The sequence below is a fragment of the Biomphalaria glabrata genome, chromosome 9, assembly GCF_947242115.1.
Source record: "Biomphalaria glabrata chromosome 9, xgBioGlab47.1, whole genome shotgun sequence".
NCBI classification, from domain to species: domain Eukaryota; kingdom Metazoa; phylum Mollusca; class Gastropoda; family Planorbidae; genus Biomphalaria; species Biomphalaria glabrata.
Window position 1 is genome coordinate 23,809,260 of NC_074719.1, and position 17,812 is coordinate 23,827,071.

A 17,812-nucleotide genomic window follows, 5' to 3' on the forward strand; every position below is an offset into this window, starting at 1 on the left:
TCTTTTATCTATGCAGTCCCGCTTACTTAATCCCTTAGCCACTTAACACTTTTTTTCCAGGGACGAAATCACACGATTTCATTCGATCATTTGAACAAAGCCAGACATTGGGTATAAAGGTCATGTTACATTTAATATTCTATAGGCCTGAGGCTTTTTCTTTAACACAGACATAAACTTGGTGGTATGATGTTCTCTACGTCTGTCTTCACCTGTAGATTTCATTTTTGATCCCAAATTGATCTCAAATGTGTTTCCCAAGGCCTTTGTGAGAGATCTCCACCTTATAACTTTGGGAGTCGCTTTCAGCTAAGTGCTCTCTTTAATGTCAGTGAACGGAAGTTGTCAAGTATTTTGATATTTAAAGCGTTTTTTGGGGACAGCTCTCTTTATGCTGACATTCAAGTTTAAATATTAGCTATATTAGATATTTTAAATATTAGGTATTAGATCTTTCTGAAATTGTATCTAAATCTGAGCTTTTCTTTTTTCCTTTTATACACTCCTCATTGTCTCTTAGTTTTAACATGTTTTCAAAGGAGTGCAATTACAAAATTGTCACGTTTTTAAGCCACATATATTCCGAATTACGTCCCTTGATGTCGATATCCCTGAATTCTCGGGACATGTAGTCAAGGGGATATAACCCAATAAAGTCCTGCTTCTAAAGTCCATGTCTAGATTACCTCCCATTTCAAATGAGCATTTAGACAGTTTTATTCTTGTATTTAAATTGTTCCAAATATAAAAGTGAAAATTATGCATACATACATACATACACAAACACTGACAAAAAAAAACTATAGACATTGGAAATAGTACTTGAGTATTGTAAAATACATTTCACATTATTAAAACATTATTAAAACAAGTCTGTACACATATCACTCAAATACAGCTACCATCTCTTGAAGAGCTTTTCCAAGAAAGATGCATATCCAAAACACTCGCGATTCTTAAAGCAACCTGCACCCATTATACCAGTGTAACATAAGATCAAGTGGTCGTCTCCTTTCCATTAGGACTAAAACAGAAAAATTTAAAAACTCCATTATCGCTCAGAGTGTTATAAGATCAGCTTTCGTCATCGAGAAGTACATAGAAGTCAAACTCATAAAGCGCTGGTTGTGAATGTGTATATGTTTTGTGAGTGAATGTTGTTCGAATTTTTCATCCATATTGTTTTTGTAAAGTAGTTACGCTGAGGTTGTCAATTGTAGTCAAACTGAATTTCCGTTTGATTGGATCAATAAAATTATTTTATCTTATCTTATATCTGATGTTTTAAAAAATTATCGAATAGCAAGTGTAGATGTCTGAATAACGTGGTGTATTATCATATTGCATTCCTTTTTAAGGTTGGGCATGGAGAAGAAAAGCACTGGAAATAATCAGGATGTGTTGAAGCAAGCCAGTGCACTCCGTGGGCAGTAATGTCACTCGGATGGATGGATAGTAGTCCTAATTATAATAAGGGTCGTCCAGCTAATAAGTATGTAATTCCCATCTCTCTCGATGTGTAGGTTTAGGAATGTGTCTTTACAATTTATTACTCCTAAAACTCCTGATTGATCATAAACATATTTTCTCGTAAGCCTACGCCCATATCCGTCCTATTATTGTTATCAAGTATGGTGTGTTCAAATGTTCCTTCTCCATTATAATGGATGATGACAATGCATTTCCGTTTATATATCTAAAGTATAAAATAGCACTTAAAGCGCTGACAAAAATTTAAAAGTAGATTGTTGAGTAACGAAAAGCGAATTTTTCGAATTTTATGTACTATTCTTTTTCTAATACAGAACATCTATTATTTTTTTAAATATTATTTTTGTATTTTTATTTTAATAAACTACAAAAATATTTTTTTAATATATTATTATATTTGTTTTAATATATTTTTAGTAAACAAATCTTAATTATATTTGTTTTAGCTAAATCAAACTGTTATTGTTTTAAAATAATAAAAATTAAGTAAACAAATTCTTCCCTTATTAAGGAGCAGAAAATCAAAAAATATTTCTTTGTTACCTCCCCTTTCTATGATGCACTCGAAACAGGTTTTTTTTATTTGCGGGCTTTAGTTTTTGGAATACCTTATCTACTCGTTTGAAATAAGATCTGTTAAACATGGGAATATTGCCTTCACATTTTTTAAAATTTTGCCACGAAAATAAAAGTAGAGTGAAAATCAGTTTACTTAGAGTTGCCTACAAGTACGCTTCTTGCGTATTTTCTACGCAAATGGATTTGAAAATATGCGAGTACGGTATATCATCTAAAAATACACATTTCCCCAACTACAGCATCCTCACCCACTCGAAAAAAGGGTAGTTAAATGTTTCCTACTAGATCTTACTGGTCTAAATAAAGCAGGGTTCCTTATTCGATGTGTCAGTTTATATGAAGTCTTCAGACTGATTGGGAATTGATTGATTAGTTCTTATTCTTCTAGACTGAATCTAGAGCTAAGATTTAGATCTAGAGATATTTTACGACGTCAGGCACCTATAATAGAATTTACTTCAATCTAGATTTAGAATTACGATCTAGGATCCAAATCTAATTTTAGCCTAGATTCTAGATCTAGGCGTGACCATGTGTTAACTATACTTAGATTTAGAATTAATCTAAATAAAATTACATCTAATAAAAGATTTAGACTACTGACTAGATCTTGTTCTAGTAGCTCAAAGCTCTGGATATATAGATCTACTAAAAAGCAGCAATTTATGCCAACTTATAAAGAGATTTATTGATCATTTATGGAATCTAAAATAAATAAAGGGGCAAAAGTGGCTGTTTTAACTTTGTATAGGTCTAGATCTAGACTTCAGGAGAGAGTTCTTTTGAGATGAAAGTGAGAAGGGCATAGGTTTTTATATAAAAGAAATATTGGTTGAGCATAATCTCTCTCTTAGCATGACAAAGGGAATCAAACTGATGTTCACTGACTTGCAGAACGAATCTTCAGTGTTAGATCAAGGGCTACTGTTATAGTCACTAGCCACTAGCTAGGTTTCATTACTTATGAAGTCCTAAATTCATAAAATGAAACCAAGGGCATTCAAGTCTGAGTGTGTTGGCAAAAGAAAAGCTTTAATTATGATGACAAAACTTAAATTCTTGATTCCTTATCTGTTTTATAAAACAACTTCAAGCACCAGCAACCAGAACAAATAGCTCTATCTTAAAACAGCTATTCAGCAGACTCAATAACCCAGCTTTTATACTAGAAAAAAGTTTAATAACTAATTAGGATGACCTGCTTGAAAAAAAATCTTAGTAAAACAGAAAAGATAGCACATAGAATGAAAAAGCAGCCTTAAGAATTTAAAATGTTTCTTGTTAGTAATTGTAGAGGATGCCAAAGCTATCATTGCAATCTCTGCAAAGAATGGTCTGTAATAAGAAAATCAGAATTTTTGGTAAAATGTGATAAAATATTTTCAGTGTCTGGATAACTTTTAAAGAAATTACATATAAACAAAACTACCTTTATAGAATTTGATGTCACTGATCCAGCTAAGCAAGCCATTACATCTGGTTTTAGTGTATTTTCACTTGTAACAAATTTCCCATTCTTTCAAATGAATTTTTTGTTGTGCTATTATGGAATGTACAATACACTAGAGGCATTATGATCATAAAATAATTCCAAAGTGAAAAGAACGTCATCATTCTAACATATTCTACAAAGATTAAAAGTGTCAATATTTTGACAAATGTACAAACTGTCTTCTGTAACTTTATGCTGTGTTAGGATTGCTACATTTCGTGCATGTTACGTGCTGGAATGAGTCTATTTCTTTATATTTAGGAAAATACACATTTGCCCCTCAAAATACACATTTCCAGGTCTGGGAATACACATTTCCCTTTTGGCATGTAGGCATCTCTGGTTTACCCGTTCATCCTACATAGTGATATCAACTAGAAAATACTATGGGAACGGGTTGATCGGATTGTTTAAAAAAAAGTTTCAATTTTTTAATAGAGATACAACTGGTTACTTTTTGTCTATTTTTAGGGCCCGACAGTAGTGGTAGGGACATTAAACATACACTACGGTCTCCGCCATGATCTAAGAGACATTTGTGCCAAGTTTTATCAAGATTGGTCACACAGTTTTGATGACATATATATATATATATATATATATATATATATATATATGTGTGAGCTTGCGCTCCCAGAGCTAGTTTTATATGCAATTTTAGCTATTGTTTAAAAGTTTTTTAAAGCTTAGTAGTTGATGTACCTATTTAAGAATGTACAGAATCAAGAGTATTTTCTTGTGTTTTTAGCTGATGAAGTGTTGTTTTTTTTTTTTTGCTTTTGTCCTTGTAAAGCAATGTAATTTAAGTAATGTCATGGAGATGTATATTTTTGTGTGAAATAGATTTTAGTGTATATTTTCTTTGATGGTAGAATATGTCAGCAGTATGTAGATAGTTGGTTTGGTTAGTTTGTTAGTGTTTGTAGTAGCGTAGATTTAGAGGGTTTTAGTTAGTTGCTGAGTTCAGTTGTAGTGTAAGTGTATATATTATTTTTTATTATTGATTTATTTTTTTATGTAAATAAAGTATCTTTTTGTTTTATTTATCCTAAAGTAAAAGTTTCGGTATTGTTTTCATTTAGTTGAGTTAGTATAGTTAGTTGTCTGGTTACTTAGGCGACTCTAGCCCCTTGGTCACCATACCGAGGTGCACAGATTGAGCCCACCCAGTAGCGCAAACATCTGCCTACTGTTGGTAAATTTTAATGTTGAGCAGCAGAGAATAGGTCCTCTCTCTCTCCCACTGACCTGCTCATATATATATATATATATATTGTAATAAAGTTTTATTTAGCTTTGTTCACAAAGAAGTTTCTCAAGTTATTTGAAGTTTTACAAGTTATGATATAATACGCCTGCAGTGGTTTAGTTGTCTACCACCGGTTTAGAACTACAAGTCATCGACCGTCAACAATAGTCTGTCAGTGGCTCTCAAATGTTTTGAATCCGTGAGTCCTTTATATAGTTCAAGCTTACCTATCGACCCATAAGTACAAATGCCCTTGTGCTATCCTTGTCCGAACATCAGTTAATGTACTTCATTAGTGGATATCAACAGGGGCGGACTGGCTATATGGGCATTTGGGCAAATGCCCGGTGGGCCGGTACTCAAATGGGCCTAAAGGGCCTCATGAATGCCACTATGGCAAGCATTAAATTGTTAAAGATTGTATAATATTCTCATAAATAAAGGGCTATATTAGCGTCATGTTACAATTTTTTTACTGCCTTCAGTGTAATACTAATTTAATCTAACACATTTTCAAAAATAACGTTATAACCTACATCCGTAGACAGTGCTATTAGTACGCTTCATCCTTTTAGGGTTTACAAACATAGTGATTTAAAAGCAACATAAGACCTATACTCCTTATACAGATATAGAGAATACATACAGTTATCGATTCGAAACAAAAAATTACGCAATGATTTTATGAACAGATAGGCCTATAATTGGAGGCCCATCATATGATATACAATTTATGAGCTGTACTTATAGAAATGCCTGGGCCGATTTTGAAATCCAGTCCACCCCTGGATATCAATAAGCTGCTCTTTTATTGGCATGGATTCATCTGTGTTTCAAATCTGACTGTCTGCCTGGTCGTGCGGTTTGCCCGCTGGACTGTCGTTTAGATTTATCGATGGTCCCGGGTTCAAACATTGTCCACACTTGTGGAAACACAAACTCAAAATCGGCACCCGAAGTGGTCTACCTAGAGTCTTCACCAGGATTCGAACACGGGACTTCTGGTTCCAAGTGCTTGTCCACCCAGCCACAGCATTTCCATATATTCATTTAGCGTACACTTATATTTTTTAAATAATAATTATTAACCTTATAAATACATTCAAAATTAATAAAATGTTAGGCTACATATAGTAAAGAGAAACTAAAAAAAGATTTATTCTTCTTACAAAATTAGATTAATTGGCAACACGAAAAAATAAAATTCATGACCTATTTCAGTTAGGTAGTGAGTTAGCAAGAAAAGACATTCCCCTCGCAAAATAAAAATTAATATCTCCGTTGCCATTTGTCATACAAACTAGACATAGATCTAGCTAGATCTAGACATAGTTTTAGATCTAAATCTAGATTTAAGATCTAAGTCTAGGTCTAGAACTAGATCAAAGTCTAGTCTAGAATTTGATCTAAGTCTAGATCTAGATCTAAGTGTAGATCTAATTCTAGATATAGATCTAGAACTAGATATAGAATCTTGATATAGAATCTACTATTTCTAGACTAGAACTCGTATGAATTTACACATTTAATCTTAAAATTATTAGACCTAGGCCAATGTTATAATCATGAATAGTAGGCCTTTTGTTACCTGTTAATACCATTACTAATGGTGTATTATGCTGTTCGTATCCGATTCATTTCTTAATGTGATACTATTGTTTACATAAAAAATAAATCTGCACCTCTAAGCTCTCAGAAGATAAGTTATTGCTTTAATAATAAAAATTTTGTTCAAAAAATTAATACATTTATTATAAATATATCGAGATATGGGCTCTATTTAGTCTTATTTAGACTGTCAAGTGTAGGCCCCTATAATGAGGATATGTTAAAACTGCGCGCTATAAAAGTAGTTCAATATTTTTGAAACTTATAACTAAAGCGAAGTTCGTATCAAAATTCTTTTTTAAAACAATATTTGAATCAGTATTCTATTCAATGCGTTAGCCTAGTTAATAAATGGAAAATATATTTTATAATGAACCATTGACACTTTTACTATTGTGATCTTAGATGCAAATTTTTTTTTGTATCAATGCGCAAATCTATGAATAAAGCTTGAGTTATTAATGAAGAAGTCAGTGACCCTTTTAAAAAAAAGTTACCTCCTCTGACGTTTTTCATTGAAAAGTTGTGTAATTTTTTTAAAGTCTGCTTGCATATATAATTTTAAAAATTAGATGGTTTACTTTCGAAAAAGAAAAAAGTAGCCGTTGCATAAGAACTTTGAATGATCTAAAATATCATGATGTCCGATTTTCATTTTCTCTTCTCGTTTCTAAGATCTAAACGGGACGGACGGACAGACGGACAGACGGGCCACACAAATCTTTTCCTCTTTCCGGAGCCACTAAAAACAGAGCAAAGCCTGTTAAACATAGCTAGCTAAAAATAAGAAATAAACAACGGAATATTATGTTAGCAAATTTGAGTGTATGAGTACAAAGGCATAAAAAAGCATTCCTTTGAATATCAAAATATAATTATAGAAATATAATAGATATGTATTGTCTTATATTGAACTGAAAAAGAATTATATTGAACTAAATATACATATTTTGATATTATTTCCATATTACAATGGTGAACGATATTTTACTTGGGTCGAGATAGCGGAAGACATGTCTTTTATAGTTATTATTATTCAATTAAACATTAGTATGAATTTCAATGCAGAGACTAGGATATTGACATGCAAATAATTGTTGCATACATTTAATTCTATAACATAGAAATTTCGTCTCGGATCACTGCAGTCAGGAAGAATTGATTGTATTTGATTCATTTCTTAAACCCGGAATTAAAACATATCAGATTTACAATTTGGATTTTTTTTTTTACCTGATCATTTCACTGTCCTGTGGTGAAATAAATTTACCTGCATGTGTCCTACAAAAGTCAGGTTCGTTAATCGGCCTAAATTTGTTTAAAACTTTTTGTGAGTCGTTTTTTTGACTGTCTTCTCTTGAGAAGCATTTTATTATTGTTCATTATTTTACTTTTGATAAATATCTCTAGACAGGCTAATGACAGGGTATTGTTGTGGTATAGTATAGGATTCGTCTCGAGTCTATAAGCATTGAACACTGGATATAGTTTATAACTATCTCTTTATATACTGTGATGGTATTTCACAATCTCGCCGTGATCATAGGTATTGGAAGATTTCAATTATATTTTCAGTCTTTGAACATAAAATGAAGTAAGAAACATTATTTTATTTTTACTTCAATATCCATTTTAAAGTTTTCATAGTCTATTGATTATTTATTGCAATATGACATGTACCTTAGTGGGCATTCGCTATTGTCCTTGATTCTAATCTTAATACTTGGCTAATTGTCGAAATGTATACTAAAGAGTTATCTGTTTCTGCGTCATAAAAGCAGACAAAGCAAAATATGAACTGACATATCCTTAGTTTATTCGTTGTAACAATTAGAGGCGCAAATGTTACAAACAAAGTCTCAGCTCTTGTTGGTACAAATATGAGCAATTCTCTCAATAATCTCTACTCATACTGATACAAATATGAGCAACTCTCTCAATAATCTCTACTCATACTGATACAAATATGAGCAACTCTCTCAATAATCTCTACTCATACTGATACAAATATGAGCAACTCTCTCAATAATCTCTACTCATACTGATACAAATATGAGCAACTCTCTCAATAATCTCTACTCATACTGATACAAATATGAGCAACTCTCTCAATAATCTCTACTCATACTGATACAAATATGAGCAACTCTCTCAATAATCTCTACTCATACTGATACAAATATGAGCAACTCTCTCAATAATCTCTACTCGTATTGATACAAATATGAGCAATTCTCTCAATAATCTCTACTCATGTTGATACAAATATGAGCAATTCTCTCAATAATCTCTACTCGTATTGATACAAATATGAGCAATTCTCTCAATAATCTCTACTCGTATTTATATAAATATGAGCAATTCTCTCAATAATCTCTACTCATGTTGATACAAATATGAGCAATTCTCTCAATAATCTCTACTCATGTTGATACAAATATGAGCAATTCTCTCAGTCTCCAATGTACGTCATGAAAGTAATATTTATTTCAGCGTTTCTCAAACTGTTTGACACTTTTGAAGGGTGTGCGAATACGTTCGAGGTGCTAAAAAATGTAGCTATGAATCTAGTTTTGGAAATGAATCAGTTTCAAGACTTAGGACTCTGAACACGTAGTTAGAAAACAGTGGCCTAGCTAGGGTGGGGGGAGGGAGAGTCCAAATTAAAAAATTCACAGGGGGCCCCACTTGAGTGGGGCTCCAACGAGTGGCTGAAATGTGTTTTTACATTAAATATAATGCCATTATCTCATATCATAATGTCAAATGTCAAAATGTCAGGATTCAAAGAGGTCCAAAATCACTAGCTACGCCACTTGAACAATGTCCCTAGACATTGGACAGTTTATGTATATCTTTGGTTACAAAAGTACAATTACTCATTGATAGACCACTATCAGCTAGCTTCATAAAGGAGGACTTTAGTTCAAATAAACTTATTCGTTTACCTTTTATACAAATTAGATACCGGTAATTTAAGTAAGAGATTTCTTAACAAGATTATAAATTACATACCTTTTCCTAACAGAGTCCTCAATATCAGCGCACGAGTTTAATTCTGGTAGAAGCTTTTCGAAAAGTCTCCTCTATAGCACATTTTGACTTCAGAACGGTCCAATGGCTTCCGACTGTGTTATGTCGTTCTGTCGATGTCATGTCTACACTACCACACGTCTTAGCACTGGCGGATCCAGGGGGGGGGGGCGGTAGGGGCGATCGCCCCCCCCCCCCACTCGGCCGACCCCCCCCCCCCGAAGGGGGGGGGGGGGCGGACGAACTTTAGTATAGGATTCACACAATTTGTATACGAATTTATTACTTATGTTAAAAATATATACTAATTATTTATATTTCAACCTATTTTTAGATTATTTCGCCCCCCCCCTCTAGTATGTTGGCCGATTTGGTGGGGTCGGGAGGGGGCGATGGTATCAATCCCGCCCCCCCCCCCTTAACTTTCGAGTGGGGGGGCGGTCCAATTTATTTGTAAGAAATCACAGCCTGCTAACAAAATCAATTAAATATCTATATCCTTGTAACTTGTTATTGATATTTTAACCGATCTTTATATTATGTCGTTCCCTGTTTGCCGATTGGTGGGGGGAGGGGACGAATACCTCTTCTGTCCTTCCCACCTAAACCCTTTGAGTGGGGGGGGGGCGGTCCGTTTTTATTGAGAAATCATAGTTTGTGAACAAAATTAGTTGAATTAATATATAAATTTTATATTATGTCGCTCCCTTTCTGGTATTTTGGCCGATTCGGTGGGGTGAGGGGGGGGGGCGATTGCAAGTACTGCCCTCCCCACTCTAGCCCTCTGAGTGCTGGGGGGGGCGGTCCTATTTTTGTGGAGAATCATAGTTTGTGAATAAAATTAGTTGAATATCTATATAATATAAACTACGTATTGATATTTGACCCATTGTAAAAATGTCGTACCACACCCTAATCTCAAATTGTATCATTAGAAAATTTAAATGAAAAAGGGTTGTACCAGGTGGGAGGGGCGATACATGCAATCGCATTTCCCCCATCGGACAAATCAATACTTTTTCTTTTTGTATTATTGTTAAGAAATTACAAAATTTAAAAAATCTGTCACTAATATAATTTATATATACTATAAATTAAATTCTTATACCTATTCTTTAATGCCAAATGCAATCTTTAGCAGAAATTAGTAAAGGAGCGAGGATTAATCGTTTTCACTCTACCGCCATTCCCATTTCCAGACAGAGTTTTTGTAATTTCACATGAAGTTATCATAAGTATTTTAAGAAAGACTTTGCATTGGAAAAGTTAGAATTCAAACGAAATTTTTCTGTAGAAGAGTCATGATTGACATGAGTTCTAGACTCAAATAACATTTTCATAGTCACCTTTTCCCAACCTTTACTCAATCTGATAATTTTCTAGCTAAATAAATTTGGGACTATCACTCACAATTTATGCTAGAGTTTTCTTGAATACTATTTATCGAATAAGTTTTTTTTCGGCGGCGATCCTCAAAGCAAAAATCTAAATACGTGGAGTATCCTATCTTTTCAAGGAACAAATCGGTTTTATTTGCAATGTATTATGGGTCTATAAATACAAATTAGAATATTTTTCAAGTACAACATTATTCGAAAGGTCGTTTTTTAATAGTATGAATAATGAGCTTCAGGTCAGGAGAATGCGTTTCTGCAGTGAAGAATGCAAGAAAACGCTTTTGGCGTCGGGGCTTCGCCCCGAACTCCATTTATAAGTAATGAGTTGTAGATGTCAGGAGAATACGTTTCTGCAGAGAAGAATGCAAGAAAACGCTTTTGGCGTAATGGGTAATGAGTTGTAGATGTCAGGAGAATGCGTTTCTGCAATGAAGAATGCAAGAAAACGCTTTTGGCGTCGGGGCTTCGCCCCGAACTCCATTTATGAATAATGAGCTGTACTTGTCAGGAGAATGCGTTTCTGCAGTGAAAAAAGCAAGAAAACGCTTTTGGCGTCGGGGCTTCGCCCCGAACTACATTGTGAAGAATGAGCTGTACTTGTCAGGAGAATGCGTATCTGCAGTCAAAAAAGCAAGAAAACGCTTATGGCGTCGGGGCTTCGCCCCGAACTCCATTGATGAATAATGAGCTGTACTTGTCAGGAGAATGCGTTTCTGCAGTGAAAAAAGCAAGAAAACGCTTATGGCGTCGGGGCTTCGCCCCGAACTTCACCAGAGAACCTTATAGCGCTGCCCCAGTTGTTTTGGTTTTCGCCGAAGGTTGAGAAATGCTGCTTTTTTTATTCTCATATTGATATATATATATATATATATATATATATATATATATATATATATATATATATATATATATATATATATATATACATATATATGTGTGTGCGTGTGTGTGTGTGCGCGCGCGCGCGCGCTGTATGCACGTTTATGCGTAGGGTTAGGGTTTACTGGGCGTTAGGGTTAGGGTTTGGAAAAAAATCGCCCCCCCCCCACTCCAAAGTTCTGGATCCGCTAGTGCGTCTTAGGGCACACGAGGATTGGACGATAGAGGTTTTCGGGTATTTTAGTATCGGTCAGTGCTGCCTTAGTCTTTTTTTGTTTTTCTTTGCTAGGATGTATGTACGCTGGACACATTGAGAATTCATTTCTGCAGCTCAGAACGAAGAAAAATGGCCAGTTCCACACCCTCCCCTCTTACTTAAACTTTATGTACTTTTTTATTTTTTGAAAATAGTTTATAACTCAGGAAATGCTTGGCGCAGTGATTCAGACCCGAAACTTCTTAATTAACAAGAGTTTCTAGCGCACCCGTGGACCCCATTACGAGTAGGGTGTGGGAACCTGCATTCCTCTACAAATTCCAGAATTCAGTAACCCTAACCACCCAAATTCCCACCCTCTAAAAATACTAAAACGGACTTCATTTATAAACTTTCATCGTTTGAAATATGCAATCCAAACATAAGGCTACTACATATTGTAATAACTTAAGTGAGGCAACTCAACGAGGACATAGACGTTTATTTACACGGAGACATGACAAACACAAAGGGGCATCTGCCTTGAGTACAGCATCTCCATATTGACTCTCTACTTGGGCGGAAATCGTTTGTCTCTTATGTCAACATCCGACTTGTCTGGTCACTGATAGTTCGCACCTTCTTTCTGCACTATCTTGGATGGCGGTGCGCATGACAAAGTCATAACATTGCCCCCGTCTTAGCACTTTTCGTCCCGAAAAGAAACAGTGCAGTGGAGCTTTGACATTTCAGGTGGAGGTCGATCGGTGGGAACCACAGACGTTAGGGTGTCTGTTGCCCACAAAGCCATCTGAACAGTTTCCCGTGGTCGTCGCTTCCTCTTCTTCCAGTTGGCCAGTCTACGCTTGAGGCGATATCGTGGTCGTCGCTTCCTCTTCTTCCAGTTGGCAAGTCTACGCTTGAGGCGATATCGTGGTCGTCGCTTCCTCTTCTTCCAGTTGGCCAGTCTACGCTTGGGGCGATATCGTGGTCGCTGCTTCGACCTCATGACGATAGTCGCTGATGCCAGCCAGCTGACACATGGTGAGTTAGTGGAGGTCAGGATTGCCAGCCACGTAACACAAATGGATGTTGTGGCGATCACCGTAGATTCCAGGGTTGTTGTTCTAAGACGCTGAGTCAGCGGACCTTTTCCATGGACGTGTTGTGACACAGTTGTAGGCCCACAGCTAGCCATGGTTTCAGCCACATAGTTTTCGCTGGAATTAATTCACAACCGTTCAAGTCACTCTCACTGATGTGGGCAGAAGTACACATTTCTGTCAAGTTCAGATCTTGTAGCTGGGTTTCTTGGCATGGGCACTTTCCCCGCAGGACGCCGCATAGACAGTTCAAGTCAATCGCCTGGATGCAGTTGCCAAGCATCGAGTTCTCTCTTATGCCGCTGCCAAAGTCCAATTCGTTGTTTCTGTCTCGGCCATTGTTGGGGCCCGTATTCGTAATTTCACCCGACGACATCCAAGGCAAGGAATCAGAAACGGTCTTCAGGCTTTCATGGTTTGAATTCTCGCCAAAGGTACTGACAGATAAACAGAGGTCTTTAAGGTCCACAGCAGAAAGCTTGGACGCAGACCCAACGTTGTCTTGATCTTTCCGGCTTACCGAGATACTGGTAACAGGTGCAACAGGAACAAACACTTCAGGCACATAACAGACTTCTCTTGTTTCTTCATTTGTTTCTTTCCTTTCGATTTGAAACATACCGTTCAGATCGTCGAAGCAATCGTCGTCACGTTTCTTGCCTTGAAAGTCACCCGCGACAGACTTGCCCACAACACAGTCACAGACGGCGCTCCAATCCCCAGCGCCTCCATCACCACTGTTTGTGCAGCCACAGTCCTGACCAGGCAACTGCTCCTTCCCTAACGAGTTTATTCCTCCTTTTGCTTGCGACACAATGTTATCACTTAGGTCTATTTGACCTTCTACTGGCAACACACTTTCATCTACTTTGTTCCACATCATACTCCTCATCATATTCCTAATCATGTTCAATTGTTCCTTTAATGCATCGCCACAGTCTTGGATCTTGCCCATTACATCAACAATCCCAGGCTCAATTTCAAATTGATAGGTCTCCGGATCTTCCTCTTCATCGATCAGAGCTTGCCGCAGACGAGCCTTGAGCGTTTCCCTGCTACCGACAGGTTTTAATCCTCGGTCTCGAAGCTCTTGTCTTAGCTCTTTAATTAAGAGCTGATGTAATAGCTTCAACGATGCCATAGAGATCTAATCCTACCTCCTCTCGTTGAGTTGCCTATAAATTCCACTTCTGACAACCAATTGTAATAACTTAAGTGAGGCAACTCAACGAGGACATATACGTTTATTTACATAGAGACATGACAAACACAAAGGGCATCTGCCTTGAGTACAGCATCTCCATATTGACTCTCTACTTGAGCGGAAATCGTTTGTCTCTTATGTCAACATCCGACTTGTCTGGTCACTGATAGTGCGCACCTTCTTTCTGCACTATCTTGGATGGCGGTGCGCATGACAAAGTCATAACAATATGTTAAAAACTAACTTGGAAATGTATTAAAGTTTTCAAGCAAAGGGGAAGGTGTACGAAATTATTTTTCGTCTAACGAGGCATTAGATTGAGAAGCACTGACATATAGCATACAGCATAAAATTGATTTTATTACTATAATGGTAAGGGTAAGTTAAAGATTCATATACCTAAATAGACTGGACTTTACTGGACCAAATGAAATCCAACAAACATTTTAGCTACTAGGCCTTTCGTCAAGTACAGAAAATAAATAAATAAACAATGACTACAATTTGTAAAAAAAAAATATTTAATAATTTATACATTTTATTCTATTTAGTCCTCAATCCAATGAGATGAACTTTAAAAAAGCAATGTAATGAAATATGCCACATGAGTGCAATCTCATTATGTCCACACTAACGACTCCAGGTAAGACCAACTCTCAAAACTATACATTAGAAGAGATACAACACTATCTGTCGGAACTGCAGTACCAATCAACACTTGCCTATATACCAACATTTGTCTACATGTCAATCATCGTTTTTGTTGGTTTCTTCGGAAATTGTATGGTCATAATAGTATATTGCAGCAAGATGACTACTACATCCTTGAGACTCTTCATGGTGGTCATGGCAATATTTGACCTGATCATCAACACAATTGTTATACCTTGTAAGTATTGCCTACGTAGCATTGCCATGTCAATGTTTCCATATGCCGTGGCATTGCTTATGTGTGCTAATATTGTCTATGTAAGTATTGTCTATTTTAGTGGTAAGTAATGGTACCAGCGAGTTTGAATAAAATGTCCCTGAATTAGGATTAGGAGACGGTAGATAAGTTGCTAACTTAACAAGCTCTTAAGGCCTCATCGTAGTAAGGCTATGCAAATGACCAGAAGTGGGTGCAATTAGATTGACAACACAAAAGCGACTTTGATTAACAGTGGGTTATCTCATTGTATAGCTTAGGGAGAGGACGGCGATTCAAAGATGGCCGCTAAATAGTTCCAAGCTGGAAAAAAATGTTCCCCCACCACCACCCCATATACAAACATGGGTGTGCTGTATTGGAGTGGTGACCATTTTTAGTGGCAGTACGTTTTACAGGACCAAGAGTTACATCTACTACATCGAGCTATTTAGTCGCTAAGACCACGAGTGTTAAGTTCTTCTTATGTTTTCAATATCGTCTGCAGGGAAAATGTATGACTTATTACACATCTGGAATTGTGACTTGCCAATTTTGTGTAAACTTCAAAAATATCTCAACGCTTCGGTTGTACTGTCGTCAGCAGGGATACTTGTTGCCATAGCAGCAACAAGGTGAGATATACATACATATATTTTTTTTTCATGATATGACTATTTTCTTTTAAAGGAATTGTTACCGAAACTTTCTCCTACGGACCATAACAGGCCCGTGACGCGGTACTTTTCGGCCCATCACAATTTCAGCCCACAGTGAATAGTAAAGCGGCAGAGGGAAATTTAGAAGGAAGACAATCTTGCAGCAATACGGTCCATAATACAGTGTTTCCCAAACTGTGTTTAGATGAACCCTGAAGTTCATCAAGGCCTAAGTAGGTGTTCCTCGAACTACTGAAATAATTAACCAGTAGGCCAACACGTAAAATTAACCTCTCTAAAAATAATCAAAGTGTTCCGCAAATACTCAGAATGTGCGAAGTGATCCGTTAAGAAAAAAAAATTGGGACACACTGCCGTAACGCATGTGTCCTTAAGTTTACATTTTGGCCCAGGAGATGAAAGGTAGTGTTTAAGCAAGATCCATCGTTATAGACCTGTGACGTGGCAGATAGCTATTGGTCTACACTGCCCACATGTTGCGACGTCACAGGTCAGGTCTTATATTACAATTGGTACGGGATGAAGCCACATTTTGTTGTTTACACCGTGCTTAGCAGCCTAATACCGGGAATTGTTAATTGCAACAGCGAATTGGAATTATTAAATATCACCAATAGATCTAGACATTAACTTTGATCTAAAAAAAGAAAAAAAGTAATGAAAACTTGAAAGAGATTTTGAAAGTCGAAACGAAGCTGCAATAAATAAACAGAAATAATCTTTATGTATTTTTCAGGTACAGGATGGTATGTCATCCTTTTGGTCGTCAGGTCAGCATAAAGCAAAGCAAACTCGTATGCATTGGGATCACGTTGACTGCTTTTGTAATCTCTGGACCTTACGGCGTCATTCACGGGACACAAACGAAGAAGACTCCAAATCCACAGATTACTGGTCGCTATTGCCAAGTTGACGACAGCTACGTTAAGACAATATGGCCGAGTTTAAACTCTGGGTTCTTTATGTTTATTTTTAGTGTGTCCTGCACTCTAGTATCTGTCTTATACATTCGCATTGGTAGAACGACGTGGAGGAAGTTATTGCCTTCTTCTAAATATCAAGAGAGATACATTCAAACTGTTTCAAACGACCTCCAAGAGAAAAGAGAATCCAACCAAACTGAAACATCGTTGGAAGACTCAGAAAAAAGATCTGTGCAGGGAAAAGATTTGTTAAAGCCTGACTACAGTCGTCAAAATGATTTCAGCGTTCTAGAAAACACAAACTTAAATACAAATAAAAACACAACTTTTTGTTGGCAATGTTCAACTAAGACAACTCAAACTAACATTTTACAAGATCGAAATCTCGGTGTCCATTATCAAGACACTAATGACGCAAAGGGAGACGCCAATGACGAACTTAACAGCTGTCAAGGTTTTAGTAAATGTGATGAAAAAGAGGCTCATTTTAACCAGAGAAATGACGTCAACAAAACCAACAACAATACATTGCGTAACCTATATGCTATAAAAAATCGACATATTTTTGGAAAAACATCTCTGATGCTGTTTACTGTGACTCTGGTGTTTATCATTGGCTTTCTTCCATTTCTGGGACTTAATGTTTTCATGGCTATAGATGCTGAAAGAGCTGCAGCTTTGGAAGGCGTGACTCTTGCACTCTATCAACTGTTCCTTAGTTCTTATTTATTAAACAGTTTCGCCAATCCTATAGTGTACAGCCTTTTAGATCGGAGATTCAGAATGGAGTGTTGGAAATTGCTTAAAAGGTCTTAGCTATATGGCTTTAGGGAAATAACCGAGAATGCACGTTCTTTGTTTGTCTTTCTATTTAATAGTAAAAAGGAATATTTCAAAATAACTCTTCGATAGGGATGAGTAACTAACAATTTGATAGCAAAGAAATTAAAAACAAGCTCACAAAATGTCCTTTTTAATAGCACTGAAGATTTATTTTTCGTTTTTTTTTGTAACCCACCGACTTAAACTTTGTTATTAAAAGCTTACATTCTATTCATTACTTCGTTGTAA

The 17,812-nt window shown here is 36.2% G+C and overlaps 2 protein-coding genes and 1 long non-coding RNA gene across 8 annotated transcripts in view; 2 read left to right on the forward strand and 1 right to left on the reverse strand.

The window, feature by feature from the left end:
• LOC106067079 (uncharacterized) overlaps nucleotides 1–17,812 on the forward strand; it is a 242,612-nt gene that overhangs the window by 219,415 nt on the left and 5,385 nt on the right. The window lies entirely within an intron of this gene.
• LOC129928250 (uncharacterized) lies at nucleotides 51–9,556 on the reverse strand. Its single transcript, XR_008779828.1, has 3 exons — nucleotides 9,435–9,556; nucleotides 3,500–3,610; nucleotides 51–1,024 (listed from the first exon to the last, which is right to left on the reverse strand). It is a non-coding gene; the product is annotated as an uncharacterized LOC129928250 (long non-coding RNA).
• On the forward strand, nucleotides 7,654–17,801 carry LOC106069032 (uncharacterized). 6 transcript variants are annotated; one of them, XM_056041726.1, is made up of 4 exons: nucleotides 7,654–7,713; nucleotides 14,783–15,120; nucleotides 15,647–15,773; nucleotides 16,555–17,801. In XM_056041726.1, the coding sequence occupies exons 2-4, from the start codon at nucleotides 14,829–14,831 to the stop codon at nucleotides 17,555–17,557; spliced, it is 1,422 nt and encodes a 473-aa protein (XP_055897701.1). In that variant the 5' UTR covers nucleotides 7,654–7,713; nucleotides 14,783–14,828; the 3' UTR covers nucleotides 17,558–17,801. The 6 variants fall into 6 exon arrangements, with proteins under 6 accessions (XP_055897701.1, XP_013084056.2, XP_055897702.1 ...); XM_013228602.2 differs by having other exon boundaries at nucleotides 7,655–8,013; XM_056041727.1 differs by having other exon boundaries at nucleotides 7,655–7,749.

What these genes read in the sequence shown, in the direction of transcription:
- LOC106069032 (XM_056041726.1), top strand. Translation starts at nt 14,829, where the DNA reads ATGCCACATGAGTGCAATCTCATTATGTCCACACTAACGACTCCAGGT. An exon ending in CAACACAATTGTTATACCTT is followed by an intron (nt 15,121 to 15,646) that starts GTAAGTATTGCC and finishes TATCGTCTGCAG; the next exon opens with GGAAAATGTATGACTTATTA. An exon ending in GTTGCCATAGCAGCAACAAG is followed by an intron (nt 15,774 to 16,554) that starts GTGAGATATACA and finishes TGTATTTTTCAG; the next exon opens with GTACAGGATGGTATGTCATC.